This window comes from Pelophylax lessonae, assembly GCF_965119305.1.
Source record: "Pelophylax lessonae genome assembly, chromosome: 3".
In the NCBI taxonomy this organism is placed as follows: domain Eukaryota; kingdom Metazoa; phylum Chordata; class Amphibia; order Anura; family Ranidae; genus Pelophylax; species Pelophylax lessonae.
In genome coordinates this window covers 176,118,887-176,140,297 of record NC_138770.1, presented here as the reverse complement: position 1 = coordinate 176,140,297, position 21,411 = coordinate 176,118,887, and the positions used below count along the sequence as shown (strand labels likewise).

General features: G+C 42.8%; 1 protein-coding gene across 1 annotated transcript in view; it reads left to right on the top strand.

Moving 5' to 3' along the window:
• Positions 1 to 21,411, top strand: part of LOC309551297 (uncharacterized protein) — a gene marked incomplete at its 3' end in the record, with an annotated part of 73,484 nt that overhangs the window by 20,142 nt on the left and 31,931 nt on the right. Inside the window, exons 3-4 of the mRNA XM_082251826.1 lie at positions 7,962 to 8,027; positions 19,868 to 19,942. Coding sequence (XP_082107952.1) covers positions 7,962 to 8,027; positions 19,868 to 19,942 — 141 coding nt within the window. The remainder of the gene's footprint in view (positions 1 to 7,961; positions 8,028 to 19,867; positions 19,943 to 21,411) is intronic.

Here is a 21,411-nt window from a genome sequence, read left to right as displayed (position 1 = left end):
ACCCCACCCCCTCCTTTCCACTTAGACACTCCGACCACTAGGAACATCCGATTTCTGATTGTTCATAGGGAGCACAGCACCTGGGAGAGATCACAACCAGCCATTGCTGTCAGTCCATTCTGGGTCCAACCTGGCCCCCCTGAATCACCTCATCACCAAAAGTATGGAAAAGTTATTTACAAAAGGGACCACAGCATGGGAAGCTTTTGGGTTTCAACTGAATATCAGTGTACCTGAAGGAACACCAGAGCAAGGGATTTAGTACAAGAGTGTTTTCCCGATCATGTACAGTGGGTACGGAAAGTATTCAGACCCCCTTAAATGTTTCACTCTTTGTTATATTGCAGCCATTTGCTAAAATCATTTAAGTTCATTCTTCTTCCTCATGAATGTACACATAGCACCCCATACTGACAGAAAAACACAGAATTGTTGACATTGTTGCAGATTTATTAAAAAAGAAAAACTGAAATATCACATGGTCCTAAGTATTCAGACCCTTTGCTGTCACACTCATATATTTAACTCAGGTGCTTTCCATTTCTTCTGATCATCCTTGAGATGGTTCTACACCTTCATTTGAGTCCAGCTGTGTTTGATTATACTGATTGGACTTGATTAGGAAAGCCACACACCTGTCTATATAAGACCTTCCAGATCACAATGCATGTCAGAGCAAATGAGAATCATGAGGTCAAAGGAACTGCCTGAAGAGCTCAGCGACAGAATTGTGGCAAGGCACAGATCTGGCCAAGGTTACAAAAAGATTTCTGCTGCACTTAAGGTTCCTAAGAGCACAGTGGCCTCCATAATCCTCAAATGGAAGACGTTTGGGACGACCAGAACCCTTCCTAGAGCTGGCCGTCTGGCCAAACTGAGCTATCGGGGGAGAAGAGCCTTGGTGAGAGAGGTTAAGAAGAACCCAAAGATCACTGTGGCTGAGCTCCAGAGATGCAGTCAGGAGATGGGAGAAAGTTGTAGAAAGTCAACCATCACTGCAGCCCTCCACCAGTCGGGGCTTTATGGCAGAGTGGCCCGACGGAAGCCTCTCCTCAGTGTAAGACACATGAAAGCCCGCATGGAGTTTGCTAAAAAACACCTGAAGGACTCCAAGATGGTGAGAAATAAGATTCTCTGGTCTGATGAGACCAAAATAGAACTTTTTGGCCTTAATTCTAAGCGGTATGTGTGGAGAAAACCAGGCACTGCTCATCACCTGTCCAATACAGTCCCAACAGTGAAGCATGGTGGTGGCAGCATCATGCTGTGGGGGTGTTTTTCAGCTGCAGGGACAGGACGACTGGTTGCAATCGAGGGAAAGATGAATGCGGCCAAGTACAGGGATATCCTGGACAAAAATCTTCTCCAGAGTGCTCTGGACCTCAGACTGGGCCGAAGGTTTACCTTCCAACAAGACAATGACCCTAAGCACACAGCTAAAATAACGAAGGAGTGGCTTCACAACAACTCCGTGACTGTTCTTGAATGGCCCAGCCAGAGCCCTGACTTAAACCCAATTGAGCATCTCTGGAGAGACCTAAAAATGTCTGTCCACCAACGTTTACCATCCAACCTGACAGAACTGGAGAGGATCTGCAAGGAGGAATGGCAGAGGATCCCCAAATCCAGGTGTGAAAGACTTTTTGCATCTTTCCCAAAAAGACTCCTGGCTGTATTAGATCAAAAGGGGGCTTCTACTAAATACTGAGCAAAGGGTCTGAATACTTAGGACCATGTGATATTTCAGTTTTTCTTTTTTAATAAATCTGCAACAATGTCAACAATTCTGTGTTTTTCTGTCAGTATGGGGTGCTATGTGTACATTCATGAGGAAGAAGAATGAACTTAAATGATTTTAGCAAATGGCTGCAATATAACAAAGAGTGAAAAATTTAAGGGGGTCTGAATACTTTCCGTACCCACTGTATATGTGAAGTAAAATCATCCAGTGAGTGAAACTCGCAACAGGAAGAGTTGGAGCACTTTTGGGTGATCAACTGAAGTGAGAGACCTGCACTCTGTGTTCTTTCTTCACTTACATCACTTTCACCACTACTATCCATTTATGGGACTGTTTGGCAAGTTATAAGGAACACTTAAGGATCCAGCGCCTTCTGGAATCTATGCACTTTATGGATTTCTTTGGTTATGGTTACCATCTTATATTGTCTGCTTTTAGGCAGGGATTTTACATTTAAAAGTTAGGGTTGAGTAAGTGGAGTTATGGGAACTTTGAGAGCATAAACTTAAAGCTATACTCTAAATTCAATTCAGAAAAATGAAGAAAATAAATAAAATGTGTTTTTTCTCCCACAATTTGCCATCAGAGCAGTACAGCATCAACATATGACTGGTGTGTCAGTGATCAGGGATACTGACTGGTGACAATATGTAAAATAAATAAATAAATAATCTTTTTTTTTATTTTTTTAATCTTTTTTATTTATTTTTTTACAATTTTGTTTATATTTTTTAAAATATTTTACACACTGTGACCAGAGCAGTTTAGTTTTACCATAATGACACTGTACTACTCTGGGGAGGTGATCAGGATTTTCACTGTTATAAGCACTCATTTTTATGAATGGCATACATTCATGTGTCATGATGTACAATTGTGATGGTTGTAATTGGCCACAGTTATTACAGGTACGCTGTGATTGGCCCTGTCTATAACATTTGATCACTGTGACCAATTACAGAGATCACAAAAGCACGGAATGAATAGCTAAGAATGAAAGCAGGAGTGGCGCGCTTGGAGGACGTCATGTGATGTCCACCCAGGATTATAGTGCTCTTGCTCAGCTGGCATTTTACTAAAGGCTGGATGGGAGGTAGTTAAATACTCAGATACTGGCTGTACACTTGCTAAAAGTTAGTGCTAACTTGCAGTCTGCACATAATCAGTTCCAATGCTATGATAAAAAAAGTATTTGAAATGCAGAACGTTTCTGAGGATGTCTGTAGTTTGAAGTCAGTTTCTGTTCAGACTTCTAGGATAGGTAATGAGTGTAGAACAAGAGTAGGTGTGGTGAGCATTGTGTGGAATCCTATCTACCAGCGAAGGGGACATGTGCTTAGGTTCTATTCCTTGACTGTTTGAAAAGATCAACGTAAAATCTGCAAATTGCAATTCCCATTGAAGTCAGTGAGAGTCAAATTTCGAAAATCAAATCTGGTCACTTTCAAGGCTAATAAACAAGGGATTGTCGAAAAATGGCATGGGTAGCTAGGCACTACCAGGATGGACATGCACCAATGCAAGAAAAAAATAAATAAAACAAAATAATAAAATATATACACACTGCTCAAAAAAATTTAATAAAAACTTTGAAAACACATCAGATCTGAATGGGGAAAAATATCATGTTGGATACCTGTACTGATATGGACCGGGTAATGTGTTAGGAACTAAAGGATGCCACATTGTTTGATGGAAAGGAAAATTATCAACTTACAGAGGGCTAAATCCAAAGACACCCCGAAAATCAAAGTTAAAAAATGATGCAGAAGGCATGTTCATTTTGCTGAAATTTACTTGCAGCAACACAAAATGGTATTCAGTAGTTTGTATGGCCCTCACGTGCTTGTATGCACGCCTGACAATGTTGAGGCAGGCTCCTAATGAGACGACAGATGGTGCCCTGAGGTATTTCTTCTCAGATCTGGACCAGGGCATCACTGAGCTCCTGAACAGACTGAGATGCAACCTGGCAGCATTGGATGGACTGAAACATAATGTCCCAGAGGTGTTCTATTGGATTTAGGTCAGGCGAGCACGGGGGCCATTTAATGTTATCAATTCCTTCATCCTCCAGGAACTGGCTGCATACTCTCACAACATGAGGCCGGACATTGTTGTGCACCAGGAGGAACCCAGGACCCACTGCACCAGCATAGGCTCTTACAATGGGTCCAAGGATTGCATACCAATACCTAATGGCTGTCAGGGTGCCATTGTCTAGCCTGTAGAGGTCTGTGCGTCCCTCCATGGATATGCACCATACCATCACTGACCCAACACCAAACTGGTCATGCTGAACGATGTTACAGGCAGCATAATGTTCTCCTCTGCTTCTCCAGACCCTTTCACATTTGTCACATGTGCAGGCAAATGTCAATGGAGTTCCACAGTGCCGGGCGGTGAGCACAGTGCCCACAAGAGGACATTGGGACCTCAGGCCACCCTCATATAGTCTGTTTCTGATTGTTTTGTTAGAGACAATAACACCAGTGGCCTGCTGGAAGTCATTTTCGTAGGGCTCTGGCGGTGCTCATCCTGTTCTTCCTTGCACAAAGGAGCAGATACTGGTCCTGCTGATGGGTTAAAGACCCTCAACACCAAAGAAGCTAAATCTGATTAACAACCCCCTCTGCTACTTAACTGACCAGATCAATATCCCAGGAGTTTAACTGACTTGATGCTATACTCTGATTAAAAAGTGTTCCTTTTAACTTTTTTGAGCAATGTATCTATATATATATATATATATATATATATATACATATATATAGTTAAACAGGTTTTCTTAAAAAGACATATAATGAAACATAAAGAAAAAAAAAAAACACAATTTATTTAAATAAGAATTTTAAAGATGCCATAAACCTGCCTGTAAAGTGGCATACATGTAGGGCATATTATAGCAAGAGAGACATTGCTGTTAAATGACATTTCTGATCCCTGGCCTGCTTCTGCTAGTAAAAAAAGTGACAATCATGCAGCCCCTCCATCCTGAAACATAGCAGGCCACTTGGTAAAAATGGGGAGTGTACCCTGTCAGGGTCCTAGTTGGCAAGGTATCATGTCCCCATGTTGATAGGGACACAGGGCCTATTCCCTACAAACCCGGTCCTGTTATTGTGAGGGAGGATTTAAAATAAGTGAGCCCCTAGATATCTGGCCCCCTGGTTATGAATAAGTAAGGGCTACATAGTACCACTCTTTCAAAAAAATAATTAATAGTAAATAAACACACACACTGGGATAGTGTCCTTTACTAACAAAATAAAAAAAAAAAACAAAGTCTCATGGTGTAAATTCAGTGTCTATCGCATCATCCAGCGATGTAGATCCAGTGATCATTTACAATGAGTGACACAAATATGATCACTAAGGATGAGCTGAACTGCCCTGGGCTCAGGTCAAGCAGGGTTTTCCCTGTTTTTTCTAGATAAAACAGACATTTTGGAAATTTAAAAAAAAAATGAGTGTGTAGTAATTTTACAAATTGCAAGTCACTTTGTTACACTGGTAAGGTGAAATGCAGTGTATATAAAAGAATTATGCTTGAAATAAAAGTACAGCCTATTCAGTAAATAAACAAACTTGCTTTAGAAATTTTTATTTTTTATTGCAAATGGAAAAAGGACTGTATTTGTTATGAAAATTTAAACTGTACATGAGAACAGATAGCCACCCCCCTTTCCTTCGTAATAAATTATAAGCTTCCTGCCAATATGCATTTCCAGTTATGGACAGTGCTGATCCAGAAGCATATATTGCTCTATGAAGAGCTTGATCCATTTTATGCTGATTTCCAGGTGTCATTTTCCTTATAAATTCAGATATTGTGTAGTTTTGGGATGCAGTGGTTTTCAACGCTTCCTTCATTGAAGATGCTGCTGGAGGAGAAACACTTTGTGATAATCCAAAGCAGCAGAAAGAGTGTTTCTGGAATGAGGACTCTGGTGGGAAAAGCTACTTGCACTTTCATTATGACCTTCATCATTTCATTCCATAAAGTATGTTTTTATGTCTTTAGAGCACCTCTAGCATGCCAGGGTGTGTTTTGTCATCCTTGTAGCATTTGGAGTATTTATTCTCACAATGTTTGCAAATTGCAGCTTTGCTCTCAGCAGAAATTGCACTGTGGAAATGTTTCCAAACTCTAGATCATAGGTGCTCAACCTGTGGCCCTCCAGCTGTAGAAGAACTACAAGTCCCATGAGGCATTGCAAGCCATTGACAGTTACAAGCTTGACTCCCAAAGGCAGAGGCATGGTGGGAATTGTAGTTTCACAACAGCTGGAGGGCCACAGGTTGAGCACCCATGCTCTAGATGTTGGTCCCACAAATTTAACGGGGGGAGGAAAAGAAAAAACTATTTACTGAGCAGACTATAGGTAAACATTATGCTGTGATGGTGGAGAACATTAATAGAAATCGTGTAAAAGTTATAAAGATAAACTAATTTGACAGACACATTTACCCTCTTACCTGTCAATTAAGGCATGAGATGTCAGAAACTATCATCTACTGTATCCCAAAAATCACCAAACTGTAGGAGGTACAAGGTGAAGCCCACAAGCAAACTAAACTGGAAGCTTTCCCCTGCAGTGCCCCCTAATGGCAGAAATGTACAGGAATTGCTAGAGGAGCACTGAAATTTACAATGGAAAAAATAGTGTTTTAAATTGAAAGCAAATGACATTTAATTCCTGGCTTCTTTAAAAAAAGAAAAAAAAAAAAACACACCCTGCAAGGGACAGGTATATAGTCAAAGGAACCATTTGAGGGGTCTGTGTTTTTTTTTTTAAAAGAAGCTGGCAAAGGGGTCAGGGAAGCTTTCTACTATTTGGCCGTCGGTGGGAGCCGGTTGGTTTCCCCTTCTGGGGAGAGAGGATAGGGGGGGCTTCACCCTTTCGTGGACACAGTTTGTGCCCATTGGGGGTGTCTGGGGGGGGGAGCCCTCTGCCGGCCGATATCTTGTCGGAGTTTGGTGAGTCTTCTGGACTCTTGATGTGTCTCTGGTGGGGGGGACTACGGCGGTTGTGATTTACTGTGCTTTACGGTCTATTTATATCACTGTCGGCCTGGTTACTAATACTGTTTGGAGCCATATTTTGTTATGTATTGTCCGGGTATGAGTGCCTTTGCACAGGCCACCCCCTTTTCTCTTGTCTATGTTTTCTACAGTTTCAATTTATGCTGTATGACTATGATACGTTGTTTAAAATCAATAAAAAACTATTGAATACTAAAAGAAGCTGGCAATGAAATGTCAGCCATGACCCAGTATCAAAATTTGGAGTCACTATTTGGCTTTCCTGTAGAAGGGATCCAAGTGGCTCTAAACCCAATCACTTTTAAAGCGCAAAATTGGGCCCTTTCCCCACCGCCGCCATTCCTGGGCATCAGGTGACCGGACCTGGTGAGAATATGGGGAAAACCCCATGCCATTTTTTTTAAATATCCCGACCCCTTTGTTTCCAGTACTGGGGATTTTTGACAATGTAAATGAATGGGGCAGGAAACTTGTACTTGGATAGCGGCTGATAAGGACTGCCTGCACCCGCTGGCCTTCTTAACAACCATTGGCAGCTATTACCCTGTTAAAGGTTATAGAAGAAATAATACTGCTGTGTTGCTCCTACCTCCTCTAAATGCCCAAACAGCCAAAGTTCAGTTTGAACTTGTGTTTAAGCCAAACCTTGAGCTCTTTCTCAATGAGAACCAATGCATGGTGACCCTTTTCTTATGCTCTGACTACTGACTAGTGACAGCATGCTGGTCAGCTGATGAATTTTAACATGCCAGCCAGTGATGGCGTCTAAAATTGACCATATTTAGTCATTGACGTCACCTTGGATTTCCAATGGATTATTTACAATGTGAAACAAGCCTGATGCTTATGGCTCTCAAAGCAGGAAATTATCAATTAGCTCCAATAGTAATAACTCCACTGAATGAATGCAGTGGAAGCAGGTAGTTCAGGGTGGACCCTGCACCTCCCCAAACTCTAATCCAAATTTCAACTAATCAGTGACTGAAATGTAAAGGTAACATTTATTAGTTTAACAATACACAACAAACTGTGTGACAATTAAATGGTATATCTTAGTAATAACTAAACTGTTATCCTTTAAACTCTATTGGGTATAAAACATGTTAAACATCTTTATCTGAAAAATATATTCACTTTAAAGCTGTCCTAATAGTAATGTAACATCTCTCTCAGGTGACATAGTGGATTCAGCAACTGCTACCGAAGACACCAATGCCAAGTTACCATCTACTAGTAAAGGTACTGAGAAAGTGGTCTAACAGATTCAATAAAACTTTACTGTTTGTAAGATGAAAATATTATCTATAGAACCGTTGCTAAGTATGAAATGTTATTGGTTAGAATTGACATAGTGAGGTGGTTTATTTACTAGATACAATAAATAGTAACTAACCAGATTAAAAACCCTACCATATTATGAGAAATCTCAGAAAAATGTGGTTACCTCTATAAGGATACAGATGGCAAGTAATTCCATCTTGGACAAGTGGCAGCAGAGGGTGCTTTGCAAAAACTGATACTAGTGTAATATATGTTAGCTTACAATCACAAAAACAATTTGAACAGAAACACATAATAAGTAAAAAAGGCAAAACGACTTCAACTTGCCTAGATGGATTGAAATTTGGCCAGTCCAGCAGAGACCAATCCATGTGTGGCTGCTCCTGCTCAACAGAAGTCTAACAACTTGATCCTATATCAGGCTCTTAGCATGTGCACCACATCTCATTTAAATTCCTATGGAAAGGCCATCCGGCATTGGGGTGAATGATAGACAGCCTTTTTTATAGGAATGTATGAATATTACAGTAAGGTCCTTCTGCAATGCCCAGCGAGCTCTCTCTTTCTCAAGCCACCTGGGGATTCGGTCATAATGGACTAGCTGGCACAGACAGGTGGTCAGGGAACCCACCCATTCTTTCCCTGACTACATTCCAAAGCCTTTATAGACAGGGATCCGACTCCTGTCAAATGCAAACTTCCCCTGGAAGCCTACCACACAAACCACTCTGGTTGGAAAGTACCATTTCTTTTCCTTTTTATGACTGCTTGTCATAATATATGATTATAATCTATAAATGGAAAAAACATTTAAACATTAAGGCAATTCTTTACATTTACGGTATCTGATCCCTTTTACGTGCATCCAAATTATAACTGAAGACTTTACACTCCCTATAAATAGCACAGATATAAGACCACCCCCAAACAATAACTAAACTTGACTTTCACTGTTCATAAAATAACCTGCTTTCATCCTCTGACTTGTTTTGTAACATGAAGCTCACTGGTGACTCAAAGTATCCTGTTCCAGCAGCACCTTACAATGTGGTTGCTAAAAACAAACAGGTGAAGTCTAAGTTAATGATTGTCCATGCCGCAGGTTCAAATTTCAGCTGCACCACATTCCTAACATTTCACTGCTATAAAGTCTCAAAGGTTAATGAGAGTAACAAAATAGTAAATAACGTTAATTATGACTAAACACACACAACTTGGAGCTGAGTACAATTTACTCTGTTCACAAGGGAGAAAATTTGGAATTTAAGTAATACTATTAGCTGGGAAAGTTTTTGAGGTGAAAGCTTTTAAAAAGTGTATTTGTAACAGTGTAATTTTCAAGGTAAAGCTTTAACTTTACTTGATTGACTAAGAAAGAGCAAGACATCGCTAGTGCTTTGTCCACAAAATACCTAACTAATAATATAATTATACTATTATATTATAAATTATAATATATATATAATTATATAATATATATATAATATAATATAATTGTATATAATATATATATATATATATATATATATACTGATCAGTCATAACATTATGACCACCCACCATAATCTGTTGAGGAGTCAAGGAGAGGCATGGATGCCACTAGACCTCTGAAGGTATGCTGTGGTATCTGGCACCAAGCCATTAGTAGGAAGACCTTTAAGTCCTATAAAATGCAAGGTGGGGCCTCCATGGATTGGACTTGCTTTACCAGCGACCTGGAGAATTTGGAGGCCAATTCAGCAACTTCAAACTCATTGTTGTGTTTCTCAAATCATTCTTGAATTAATCAGACCAGGCCATCAACTTCCATTGATGTGTGGACTAGTATAGTATATATAAGAAAGCAAGCATGGTGGCCTGAATTTATGGGAGGCGTTTGGATGGTATATATATTCCACTAACTCTCCTATCTCCCTGTCGGTTATCGGTGCGCGATACGTCTGACTTCACCAAGCCGATTCACCCTCACGCTTTCTAGAGACACCACTTGTCTTCGTTTCGGGATCTCGCTCGTTGCCATCGGTAAACCATGTTGATTTTCATGTTCGGACAGGCGATGTTCGTGTATTTTCCTTTTTTCTCTTCTTTTCGTGTTCTGAATTTGTGGTCTAATTTTTTGGGTTGAATCTTGCTTTCAGCTGTCATCTGTCATGCCGCACGGTTCTAAGTTTCGTGTGGACGTTGCATGTTTTCTGTGTTTGTTCACATCCTACGGTCTCCTTTATCTATTCTGTCACAAACTTACGACACCTTTTCACTTCCACACATTCTAATTCTCACACTTGTCCTATGTCTGTTTTCCAATTTAATTTTTTCATGTTCATTTGCATGGTGGTTTCAAACAGTTCGCACTTTCAGTTTCTATCAGCCTTCCTCAACAAGGCTCCATGGTCGAAAACACACATTTTCAAACCCACAATTCGCTCGATCACTCGCATACATATTCCATGATCAAGTTATTCGTATTTCTGTCTTCCTTTTCAGATCATTAGTTTGTCAGCTATGCATCATCTAGGTATGAGGTTCCCATAATCCATTCAGATCCCTACAAATTTCATTGGTATAAGAGGAGGGACTCAGGGATTACAAGTTTCATTATTTTGTCGTAGGATCAGGCTTTGGGCTGTCATATATCACCTTATTGTCAGGCTACCTTCCACTGATTGTCTGAGTAATCACAGTTAGGAAACGGGAATTCTCAGTAGTACAGTATTCAGGCGTGTAGTGTTAATTTTCTCACAGTTCTTTTCTTTTTTGTTTCTTTCTTTCTCTCTCTCTCTTTTTCATTTTGCATATCCCTTTCTCATCATCGTTTACACCTCCTTACTTCACTCACACTATTTGGTGTTTTGACCATTGGCGTTTAGGTACTGTCTTGTTCTTCATTTGAGGGTTACCTTATTTTATGAGCTGGACGGTTGCGATCAGTTAGCTTGGGGCAGTACAAGCTGTTGCATCTGTCGATCATACGTTCATCAGGTTGCTAAATCATAACATGGCTACGATAGGTTGTTACCAGTCATTGGGTATTCCACACCCAGAACGCCCTGGGCCTCTGGTTTATGCTGTTGGTCTGTTCATGCCACAGACTGGGCAATCAAAGTAATCTGTAAAATTTTGCCAGTCACCCCTGGCAAATCTCAGTTGCCCTGCACCCTAGTGAATCTTCCAAATTTTCCATATCGTCATTTGTTCAACTCTTACGCATTCCTTGCAGTTACTCTGTTTCTGCTATGGTTCTTTCTTGTTCTGAGTACACCTACTCTTGACTTTCTCTAACACATACCTTTTTGTAACTGAATGATGTCCCGAACTTCTCACAGCGAAGATTCCGCTTCTGTCCCTCCTACACCCAGGGGTTGGGAGCACGGCCATTCCGAAGCTTACGGCAGAGCTACAGCATAAGAGGCAATTACTACCCAGCCACAGCTCGCAAAACAGAGCTGTTAAATTGTTGTTTGCGCCCTCATCAGTAGCTGGACCCAGCTCGGAACCAGTTTCTCTTCAGTCCATATCCACGGCACTCACTCAGTTACACGTGATGATCAATGCCTTATTCACATCTATCCATGATATCCAAGCTAAAGTGGAGGTCTTAGAATCCTGTTCTGCAGCGGCCACACCAGAGATAGTAGCAGTTCTAGCGTCAGCAGCCCAATTGCAGGTACGACAGATCCCAATCCCACCATTTATCCAACACATTTCATCCCAGCCAACATTGGAAAGATATTGTAGAGGGCAAGGACATGAACTTGGCCTCATTCCTCATTGCCACAAGTGATTTGCCGATATTAGGTCTTATGATTGCAGGGACATTTCAATCGTGGTCAAGTCACCAGGCTAATTGGTGTCCCAGCTTGAAATCTGGGAGCCCTCTTGTTTTCCCTACTACCTCTTGGGCTTCACAAGGCATTCTTCACACCCCTGCACAGCATCACCAGGTGGATAAGTTAGGTCGGCCTATTCAGTTGCTCGAGAAGGCACAGTTATGTATTTTTTTAATTACACTACCTGCACTTACAGCCAATGTAGCTTGTTACACATTTGTGCTATCTGCCATAGAGCTCACCCTAAATCCGCGTGTACCCTCAAACATCTCTACACCACCTATCTAAGCTGAGTAAACCTACAATGGTTGATTCACTATTTCTCCTCACACCTGTCTCCCTCGCTCAGGCATTTCTTAGCACATGGTTTTCGTTGGGTTTCACACTGGTCTCATCACCCTACCACAGGCCACCCAAGAGTTTAAATAAATAAAAATTTGCTGTCTGCCACCACTGACCCAGAGGCTATTGACTCTATGTTGCAAACAGAGCTAGACAGAGGTTTTATCATCTGACCTTTTTCTGTACCCCCATTTAGTTCTTGGAGAGTTAGCCCTATTGGGCTTGTTAAAGGCAAATTTTCCAATAAACTTTGGTTAATTTACGACTTGTCCGCTTCTCATTCTACTTAAATCCCAGTCTAAATTCCCTGTTTCCGTCCGAAGAGTTCTCGCTCAAATAGGCATCCATTGATCAAGCTATACAATGCATTGTTTGCATAGGAGTGGGTGCGTGGCTGTCCAAAGTACATATTTCAGATGCCTTCAAGCTATTGCCTATAGATCCGTCCTTGTGGCAGTGGCATGGTATTAAGTGGTAGGATTTATATTATTTCACCATCAAACTTACCTTCGGCTCTTAAGTAGTCCATGGCTATTCAATATATTTGCTCAGTCACTTACTTGGATTTTGTCCCAAAAAAACGATTGTCAGAAGGTTATCCATTACTTGGACAATTTTCTCTTGATCGAGAGGCCTGACAAACCCCCCACAGATTTGCACAGATCAAAAGAAATCTTTGGTAATCTCAATGTGCAGAACATAAAGTAGAAGGTCCTTCACAATCCATCACCTTTTATAGGCATTTCATTAAACACTCGTTCCATTCAGACCAGCTTTCCACTTGACAAGTTGCTTAATTTTGCAATGAGGATCATTCCTCAGGGTCGATCTTTCATTTCACGTCTTCTGAATGTTTTACTTCAGACTCATGATCCGCACCAAGTCCTTAGATTATATCAATCGGCTATCGCTTATCTGGCCATGTGGGATAAGTTCCTAAATAACTGGAATGGCGTGTAGATGTTTGTTCCGGTAGCTTCTGCCTCTTCTCCTCATGTAGTTATGGATGCTGTGGCTTTCACCAGAGTCACAGCCATTTTTGGCCCCCACTGGTTTGTGGGTCCACGGCCTCAAGAGATTTTGCTGATCCCTAGATTAGTCAGACGTCCTCCTTGTTTGAGATATATCTCATAGTAGCAGTAGCTCAGGTTTGGGGTCACATCTGGGTAGGGCAAATGGTAGTTTCACCACTGACAATATGGCCATGGCTGAGATTGTTAAAAAAGGTAGGTCTAAGTCTAAGTCTTTGGCCATAATGTTCTTTTTTACGCAGACTGGTTCAGCTTTCACTACAGCACAAGTTTAACGTTCCCTGCTCCTTTATCCCTGGAAAGTGCAATTTTGCAGCAGATCTCTTTATCTTGTTTTAACTTTCCATTATTTTTCAACAGAACCAGGAGCCGATACAACAGCATCACCCGTCCCACGCTGGTGTCAGCTTATTATGAATTAAGCAATCATTTGTACAATGCCACTGATCTGATCACTCAATGCCGGTCCCTCAAACCCCTTAAAGCATACCATTTTCACTTTCAGTAGGTTCCAGGTCTCTTACCCCAGGTTGGATGTAGGTGACAATAAATATGTTTTGGCATTGTGTCATATTGTCATATAATTTTGGCATTGCCCCATAATACCATCAGGTTGTACCTGCCCAGCATACAACACTTCCTGTCCTTACAAAACCCCGAGAAGCCTTTCCTGTTTGCGGCCCACATGATCAGAGCTATTCTTCATGGCATTCTGAAGTGAAAACCAGTGGCTGGGGCTAAGCGGTTACCTATATCCAGTGCCCAGTTCAGGGATATATCTGCCATGCTTTCACGGTACTCCTTTGGTTTCCTTCCCAGTCTAGTCTTCAAAACTGCCATTTACCGTTTTATGGTTTCCTACGTCCTGGTGAGTTTATATATAGAGGCCCCGATCCACAGATACCGCATGTGGGCCACCTGTCCCAATTCCAGGATCATTTTGTGTTACATTTAACAGTATCCAAGATGGAACAGGCCAGCAGGGGCGTGGACATTAAGTTGTTCCAGACTCTGAATGGGCCCAGTTGCAGTTTTGGCCGGTTGTTGGTGCACTTACATGTAAAATCCAGGGATAGCCCATTGTTACTGTTCCCTTCTGGTCCCCTTAGTTCTGGTCAGTTTATAGGATGTACGTATTCTTCTCGTTAATTTAGGGCTTTACCCCTGTCAGAATTCGGGTCACTCATTCCGAATAAGTGTGGCATCAGCTGCATCCAGGAATGGAGTTTTGGCTCGAGTCTACAGGAGGTTTGGCAGGTGGAAGTCCTCTTGCTTTTCCCGGTATGTTCCGAACCCTCAGGTCGAAATGTCACTAGCATTCACTAAATTAGCCAGTGATGTAAGTTGTTGTTCTATATAACAATTTCCCTGCCTAGTCCTCTTTTTGCCCCCTTTTAGGCACAATGGCCAGCTGACCAGGGCACACCTCAGGTCTGTGTCACATCTGTAAGTGTTTGCTGCGTCTTTCCTGTTAGTTGTATCTGTATCTGTCTCAGCTCAGTAAATTCTGATCATAAATAAGAAGGCCAGCATGGTGGCCTAAATTTATGGGAGGAGTTTGGGGGGTATATACAGTATATACCACTCACTTCCCTATCTCCTTGTTGGTTTCTGGTGCATGATTTGCTCCCACCCCTTTTCCCCATACAACAATCTTTATTTCTTTATTTTTATTTAGCATGCCCCCTTTTAGGCATACTGACCAGCTGATCTGGGCACACCTCAGGTCTGTGTCACATCTGGAAGCCTTTGTTGCGTCTTCCGTGTTAGCTGTATCTGTGTCTCGACTCGGAAAAACCTGATCATAAATAAATAAATAAATAAATATATACTGTATATGTAGTTAAGAACCCACAAAGGGGAAAGAAGGGGAGTATGAAAAATGTAGACAAAATATAAAATCACATATTTATTGAAAATGTCATTAAAATACCCCCTAGAATCTTGGGGAACAATTTAATGAAAAGAGAATATCATAAATTCATAAAAAGATAAGTTACATCAAATCATATCATTCCATCGCTTATGAAAGTGGAAACAAGGCGTGAAAACATGAGGGTATCCTTTAAACAGATCAAGAGCACTGACGTGTTTCGACTGATTAAGTCTTCCTCAGGGCCTCTGGGAGACTGCAGCAGTCTTAAAGGATCACTAGGATATATATATAAAGATATATATTTATATATATATAAAGATATAAAGATCAATATGGCAGGCAGAAATTAGCCAAATATAATACATCCAAAATGCAATCATAAAGACATGTAAAAAGAAAAAAAAAGGTAAAATACACTTACATTATATATTTCACAACCATAGCATATTCTGCTGGAGTTTCACAGAGACAGGGAGCGGTACTGGCAAAGAGATGCAGCATGTGTCTAGAGCACAAGGGATATGCAAGGATTATCCTATATATTGAAAGGAATCCTTATATGAGAACCAGGTCTATAAATACCTGAATATCTAGATTGGTAACTCCCATAAAAGGTCTTGTTTTTCCAACTAATGAGCCAGACCCCTCATAAGGGGAGGGGGGGTAAATTATTGGTCTCACTCCGAGGTGCGAGGTGATACATAACATGTGTAGAGCAATCACATGCATTTTTGTATGTGTGTGTGTAGGGAGGAGGAGGAGGAAGGGGGGGGGGGGCTCTAAAATGTTTGTTTTTTTGTTTTATATTTTTATTCTTTTTTTTTTTTTTTTTTTTACGTAGCTTTTATCACCAAAAGCCACCTATGTGATAGAATATAGGTGACAGGTACTCTTTATTAGACATTCAGGGTCTATTAGGCCCTGGATGTCTCCTCTGTACTCTGCCACAGCTGATGGAACACAGGTGGTGTTCCATCAGCTGCTTCCCTGAGCACAGCTCCTGTAGAAATACAGCGCCCCTCCAGTGATGTCATACACGTCACTTCCTGATCTTTGCTCAGGAAGGAAGGCTCAGCGGACGGATGTCCATGAAGTTCCCACCATCCTTCTCAGGGCCCTGCCCCATGAACACACTGGGTCCTGGAGCCCATCGGAGCCCAGTATAGAGACAGAGCCACGTGGACAAGAGAGGAGGGTGTAGCCAGGTGGGGGGAGGACAGAGCCAGGTCGACAGGAAGGAGGGATGCAGCCAGGTGGAGGGAGAACAGAGTAAGATAGACAGGAAGAAGGGGGTGCAGCCAGTTGGGGGAAGACAGAGCCAGGTGGACAGGAGGGGTGGGTGCAGCCAGGTGGGAGGGGACAGAGTCAGGTGGACAGGAGAAGGGGAGTGCAGCCAGGTGGGAGGAGGACAGAGTGAGGTAGACAGGAGGGGGGCAGCCAGGTGGGGAGAGGACCGAGCAAGGTGGAATGGAGGGGGGTGCAGCCAGGTGGGGGGGAGGGAAGATGGGGCCCGGGGGACAGTAGAGGGGGGGAGTGCAGCCAGGCAGGGGGAGGACAGAGCCAGGTGGACAGGAGAGGGGGGTGCAGCCAGGTGGGAGGAGGACAGAGCCAGGTTGAAAGGGGAGAGGGGTGCAGCCAGGTGGAGGGGGGATGCAGCCAGGTGGACAGGTGAGGGGGTGCAGCCAGGTGGAGGGAGGACAGAGCCAGGTGGACAGGGGAGGGGGGGTGCAGCCAGGTGAAGGGAGGGTGGAGCCAGGTGGACAGGAGAGGGGGACTGCAGCCAGGTGTGGTGAGGACAGAGCCAGGTGGACAGGAGAGGGGGGTGCAGCCAGGTAAGGGGAGGACAGAGCCAGGTGACAGGAGAGGGCAGATAGGAGAGGGGGTGCATCCAGGTGGGGGGGGCAGAGCCAGGAGGAATGGAGAGGGGGGGTGCAACAAGGTGAAGGGGGGATGCAGCCAGGTTGACAGAAGAGGGGGATGGAGCCAGGCAGAGAGAGGATGCAGCCAGGTGGAGTAGGGGGTTCTTACCTTGGGGGATAACATCAGTGGAAATGTTTCTGGCTCCCTCCACACATTAGGCAGCGGCAGTCTGTGTCACCTCTCCCAAGATCAGGAGAAGGGGTCTCCTACAGACTGTGAGTCACAGCTCACGCAGGGAAGACCTCCCCCAGTTCTACCTCCATGATAGGTCAATTTATCTCTGGTTTCCATCCCCCAGGCCACAACGGCCAGCCGCAACTTAAATAAGCGGCTTACATTTAAAAATATAAAACATAAAAAAATAAACATTTTAGAGGAGGTCTCCCCTGCGTGAGCAGAAAGGCTGGGTGAGCGGGGCGAGCTGCAGGAGTAGCTTAGCTTTGGGCTCCACCAGGTCAAGTGGCCTGGTGGCCCCGGCCCGTTGTGTGCCTTATGGTCAGTCCGGGCCTGGGTGAATCTATCCCAGCTGTCTCCATCCACAATGACGCCCGCCCTGCTTCTCCAATGGCAGCATATCGCCCAGGGAGGGAGGCAGGCAGAGAGCTGACAGGGCTGCTGGACACCCGCACCCCTCAGATCCCAGGGAAGGAGAAGGAAATGCAGTGACTTAAAATCTCCCCCTCCTTCTCTGTGTGTGTGATTACGGCTGCAGAGCCCTGGCTGCGCCCTAGCCGGCTGGCAAATTTGCCTAGTGGTAGCGCTGGCTTTGGTAGTAAATTAGTCGGCTGATCATAGGAGACAGATGTCTCTAATTGTATCCTCCGTCGTCAGCTCCATTAGGCCGGCCGCGTTTCCAGTGCATCGCGGGGCACGTCATGACATCATTTCCAGGACTGGCGAGAATGTGGCTGTAATGTTGTAAAAGGGCAGTGGCCACAGGAGGAAGAACAGTCCCGACATGCAGCTCAACAGGAGAACGGAGAGAGGCAGCGCCCTCCTGTAGGAAAAGGACAAATCTCCAGGGAAAGGAGGCCTCCTGGTTTTGCATATTGCTCCCCCCCCCCCCCCGGGAAGAAAACCAGAAAGGGCTGTGCGTGGTGGGTGTAAAGGACACATGGGGGATTGGAACAAATTTATCACCATCTAAAAAATGCAGCAAAGTTAACCCCTAGCCTGGGGAACCCCAGCATTCACATACAGTATCCCACAAACGTGAGTACACCCCTCACATTTTTGTAAATATTTTATTATACCTTTTCATGTGACAACACTGAAGAAATGACACTTTCCTACAATATAAAGTAGTGAGTGTACAGCTTGTATAATAGTGTAAATTTGCTGTCCCCTCAAAATAACTCAACACACAGCCATTAATGTCTAAACCACTGGCAACAAAAGTGAGTACACCCCTAAGTGACAATGTCCACATTGGGCCCAAAGTATCAATATTTTGTGTGACCACCATTATTTTTCAGCACTGCTTTAACCCTCTTGGGCATGACGTTCACCAGAGCTTCACAGGTTGCCACTGGAGTCCTCTTCCACTCCTCCATGATGACATCACGGAGCTGGTGGATGTTAGAGACGTTGCGCACCTCCAATTTCCGTTTGGGGATGCCCCACAGATGCTCGATAGGGTTTAGGTCTGGAGACATGCTTGGCCAGTCCGTCACCTTTACCATCAGCTTCTTTAGCAAGGCAGTGGTCATCTTGAAGGAGTGTTTTGGGTCATTATCATGTTGGAATACTGCTCTGCGGTCCTGTCTCCGAAGGGAGGGGATCATGCTCTGCTTCAGTATGTCACAGTACATGTTGGCATTTATGGTTCCCTCAATGAACTGTAGCTCCCCGGTGGCGGCAACACTCATGCAGCTCCAGACCATGACACTCCCACCACCATGCTTGACTGTAGGCAAGACACACTTGTCTTTGTACTCCTCACCTGGTTGCCACCACACATGCTTGACACTAGCTGAACCAAAAAAGTTTATCTTGGTCTCATCAGACCACAGGACATGGTTCCAGTAATTCATGTCCTTAGTCTGCTTGTCTTCAGCAAACTGTTTACGAGCTTTCTTGTGCATCAAGAAGGGAGAAAAGAACAAAAGAGAAAAGGAGGAAAGTAAATGGGTTCATATCAGATGTTGAGATGTTCTGAACACCCAGAGGTGAATCCCTCCAGGTATGGTTTGTAACTAATAATATAATTTAGCCTGGGAGGGCTTGCTATTCCTGAGCGTATGTATCCATCTGGTTTCTTTCTGAAGTAGAACCTTGTTCCAATCTCCTCCCCTGTGCTGCAATGACTGCATGTTAAGGGCCCAGAAGAGGAGTGGTGAACAGCGGGAGACTGACCATTTGGGCAGTCAGGCACTGCCCGGGGGCCTGGGGCCAGTAGGGGCCCGGTCATGTAGAGTCATCCGGTGGTGGCAGCTGAGGGGAGCGGGCAGCGTTGGCCTCAGATTCTCAGGGAGTGAGCAGAATGACAGCTCCAATGATGTCAGATCCAATGATGAGTCTGTGTAAGGTAGCAGTGTAATTCAGAGTGCGGGGGCAGAGAGCCAGATCATTATGTGTATAAGATAGCAATGTGATCCAGGGGGAGGGGGGCAGAGAGGCAGAGCATTGTGTGTATAAGGCATATACAACTTATTTTAGTGGTCCACAGAATTCAAAAATTGGGAGTTTAGTGGTCTGCGAGGTCTGAAAGGTTGGTGACCACTGGTAAATACTGTATGTAGACACACACACAGTTTAAGTTTGTAGCTACTTGTAATACATTTTATTTTATTTTTATTACAGTTGAAGTGGCGAACGAGATGACAATTACTGATCAAGGAATACAGAGTCAAGGAAATAAACCAATCACAGAATTAAGTAAGTTATTCATTTATTGCAATTAATTTAGCATTTTGCTGGGTGTGCAAAGAATAGTTTTCTATCCTATTGATTTTCTATCAGATTTATATTTGTCTTGGGATTCTAATGATGATATTGCTGCACTTGTCCTATTTCTAAAACCTGCTGTGGTAATTTTTTGATTAAATGGTGGATAATGCAACAATAGGCACAAGAAATCTTCAGAAACATTGAGGAACAGTCAAAACTCCAAAGTGGGAGGAAAAAGAAATATGGTCGGAGATCTTGCTAAGATGAGGAAACTTGGAATTTAAAAGACAGTGAATGTTGCATGCAATTATATAGGATGCACATCTTTAGCATAATGGCGTTGTACTTTTAAATGTTTTTGTTGTTTTTAACTAGTGATTAGTGCAATTAAGTTGCCTGATGGGCTCACATGATGTGGCTGCAGTTTGTAGTGTCATGGTGGGTTGATTGCCTGATGTTCATGTATTAATTTACCTTGCTTGTCACTATTTGCTAAATGTACAGGCAACTTCCTGTTTTGGGGTCACGGGAGTGTCCAATCAATGTCTCGCCATTTCTCTGTGTTGCATCACAAATGTGGAAGTGCTAATGTGATGTAGGGCTGCAACTAACGATTAATTTGTCTGTCGACTAATCTATCGATTATTTTTACGATTAGTCGACTAATCTAACGATTATTTAAATTTTTAGTTTTTTTGCTTAATCTAGTGTTCTTTCTTTGATTAGTTAAATAATCCTTTGAATAACTTTACAAAAAATGATACGTACAACTTCTAATATAATATTTCAAATTTTATTAAAGTTTTTCCAAAAAATACTTCAATGTGGTTGAAGTTTCAGTGGCAAAAATAAAATGTAAAGAACACTTTAACATCAGGCAGGAATAATGCCATTAATTCAAAACCAAAAGCATTCAAAATGCCATATAAATTATAAAGCACTGCAGTGCTCAACAACACTAACTTGTGCAACTGTGCAAAAATACAAGAGACACATAAAGTGCCAAACACTTTAGGGCATCAGGCATGAAAAATGCCATATCTGCCTAACACTTTAACTTCTTTAAACTACAAGTCAGCTCTCTGCCTTCAGGTAATCTTTTGCTGTATTGGCCATTATTTTTGGCCATTACTTTTGCACAGTGTTGAGCAGTGCTTTTGTTGGACTAGTTGGCTCCTTTAAAACTTGGTTACTTTTTAGGTATGTTTTCCATATACAGTGTTTGACCAGTATTTTTTTGGTGTGTGTGTTACTTGTAAATGTAAAACATACCTAAAAACTAACATAGTTTTAAAGGAGCCAAGTCCAACAAAAAGCAAGCACCGCTCAACACTGTGCAAATTATAATGGCCAATACTGAGGAAAGATTACCTGAAGGCAGCCAACAGCCATCTTGCAGTTTAAAGAAGTCCAACAATACAACCCAAGAGAGTGCAACAGGTACAGGTTGGGGGCCT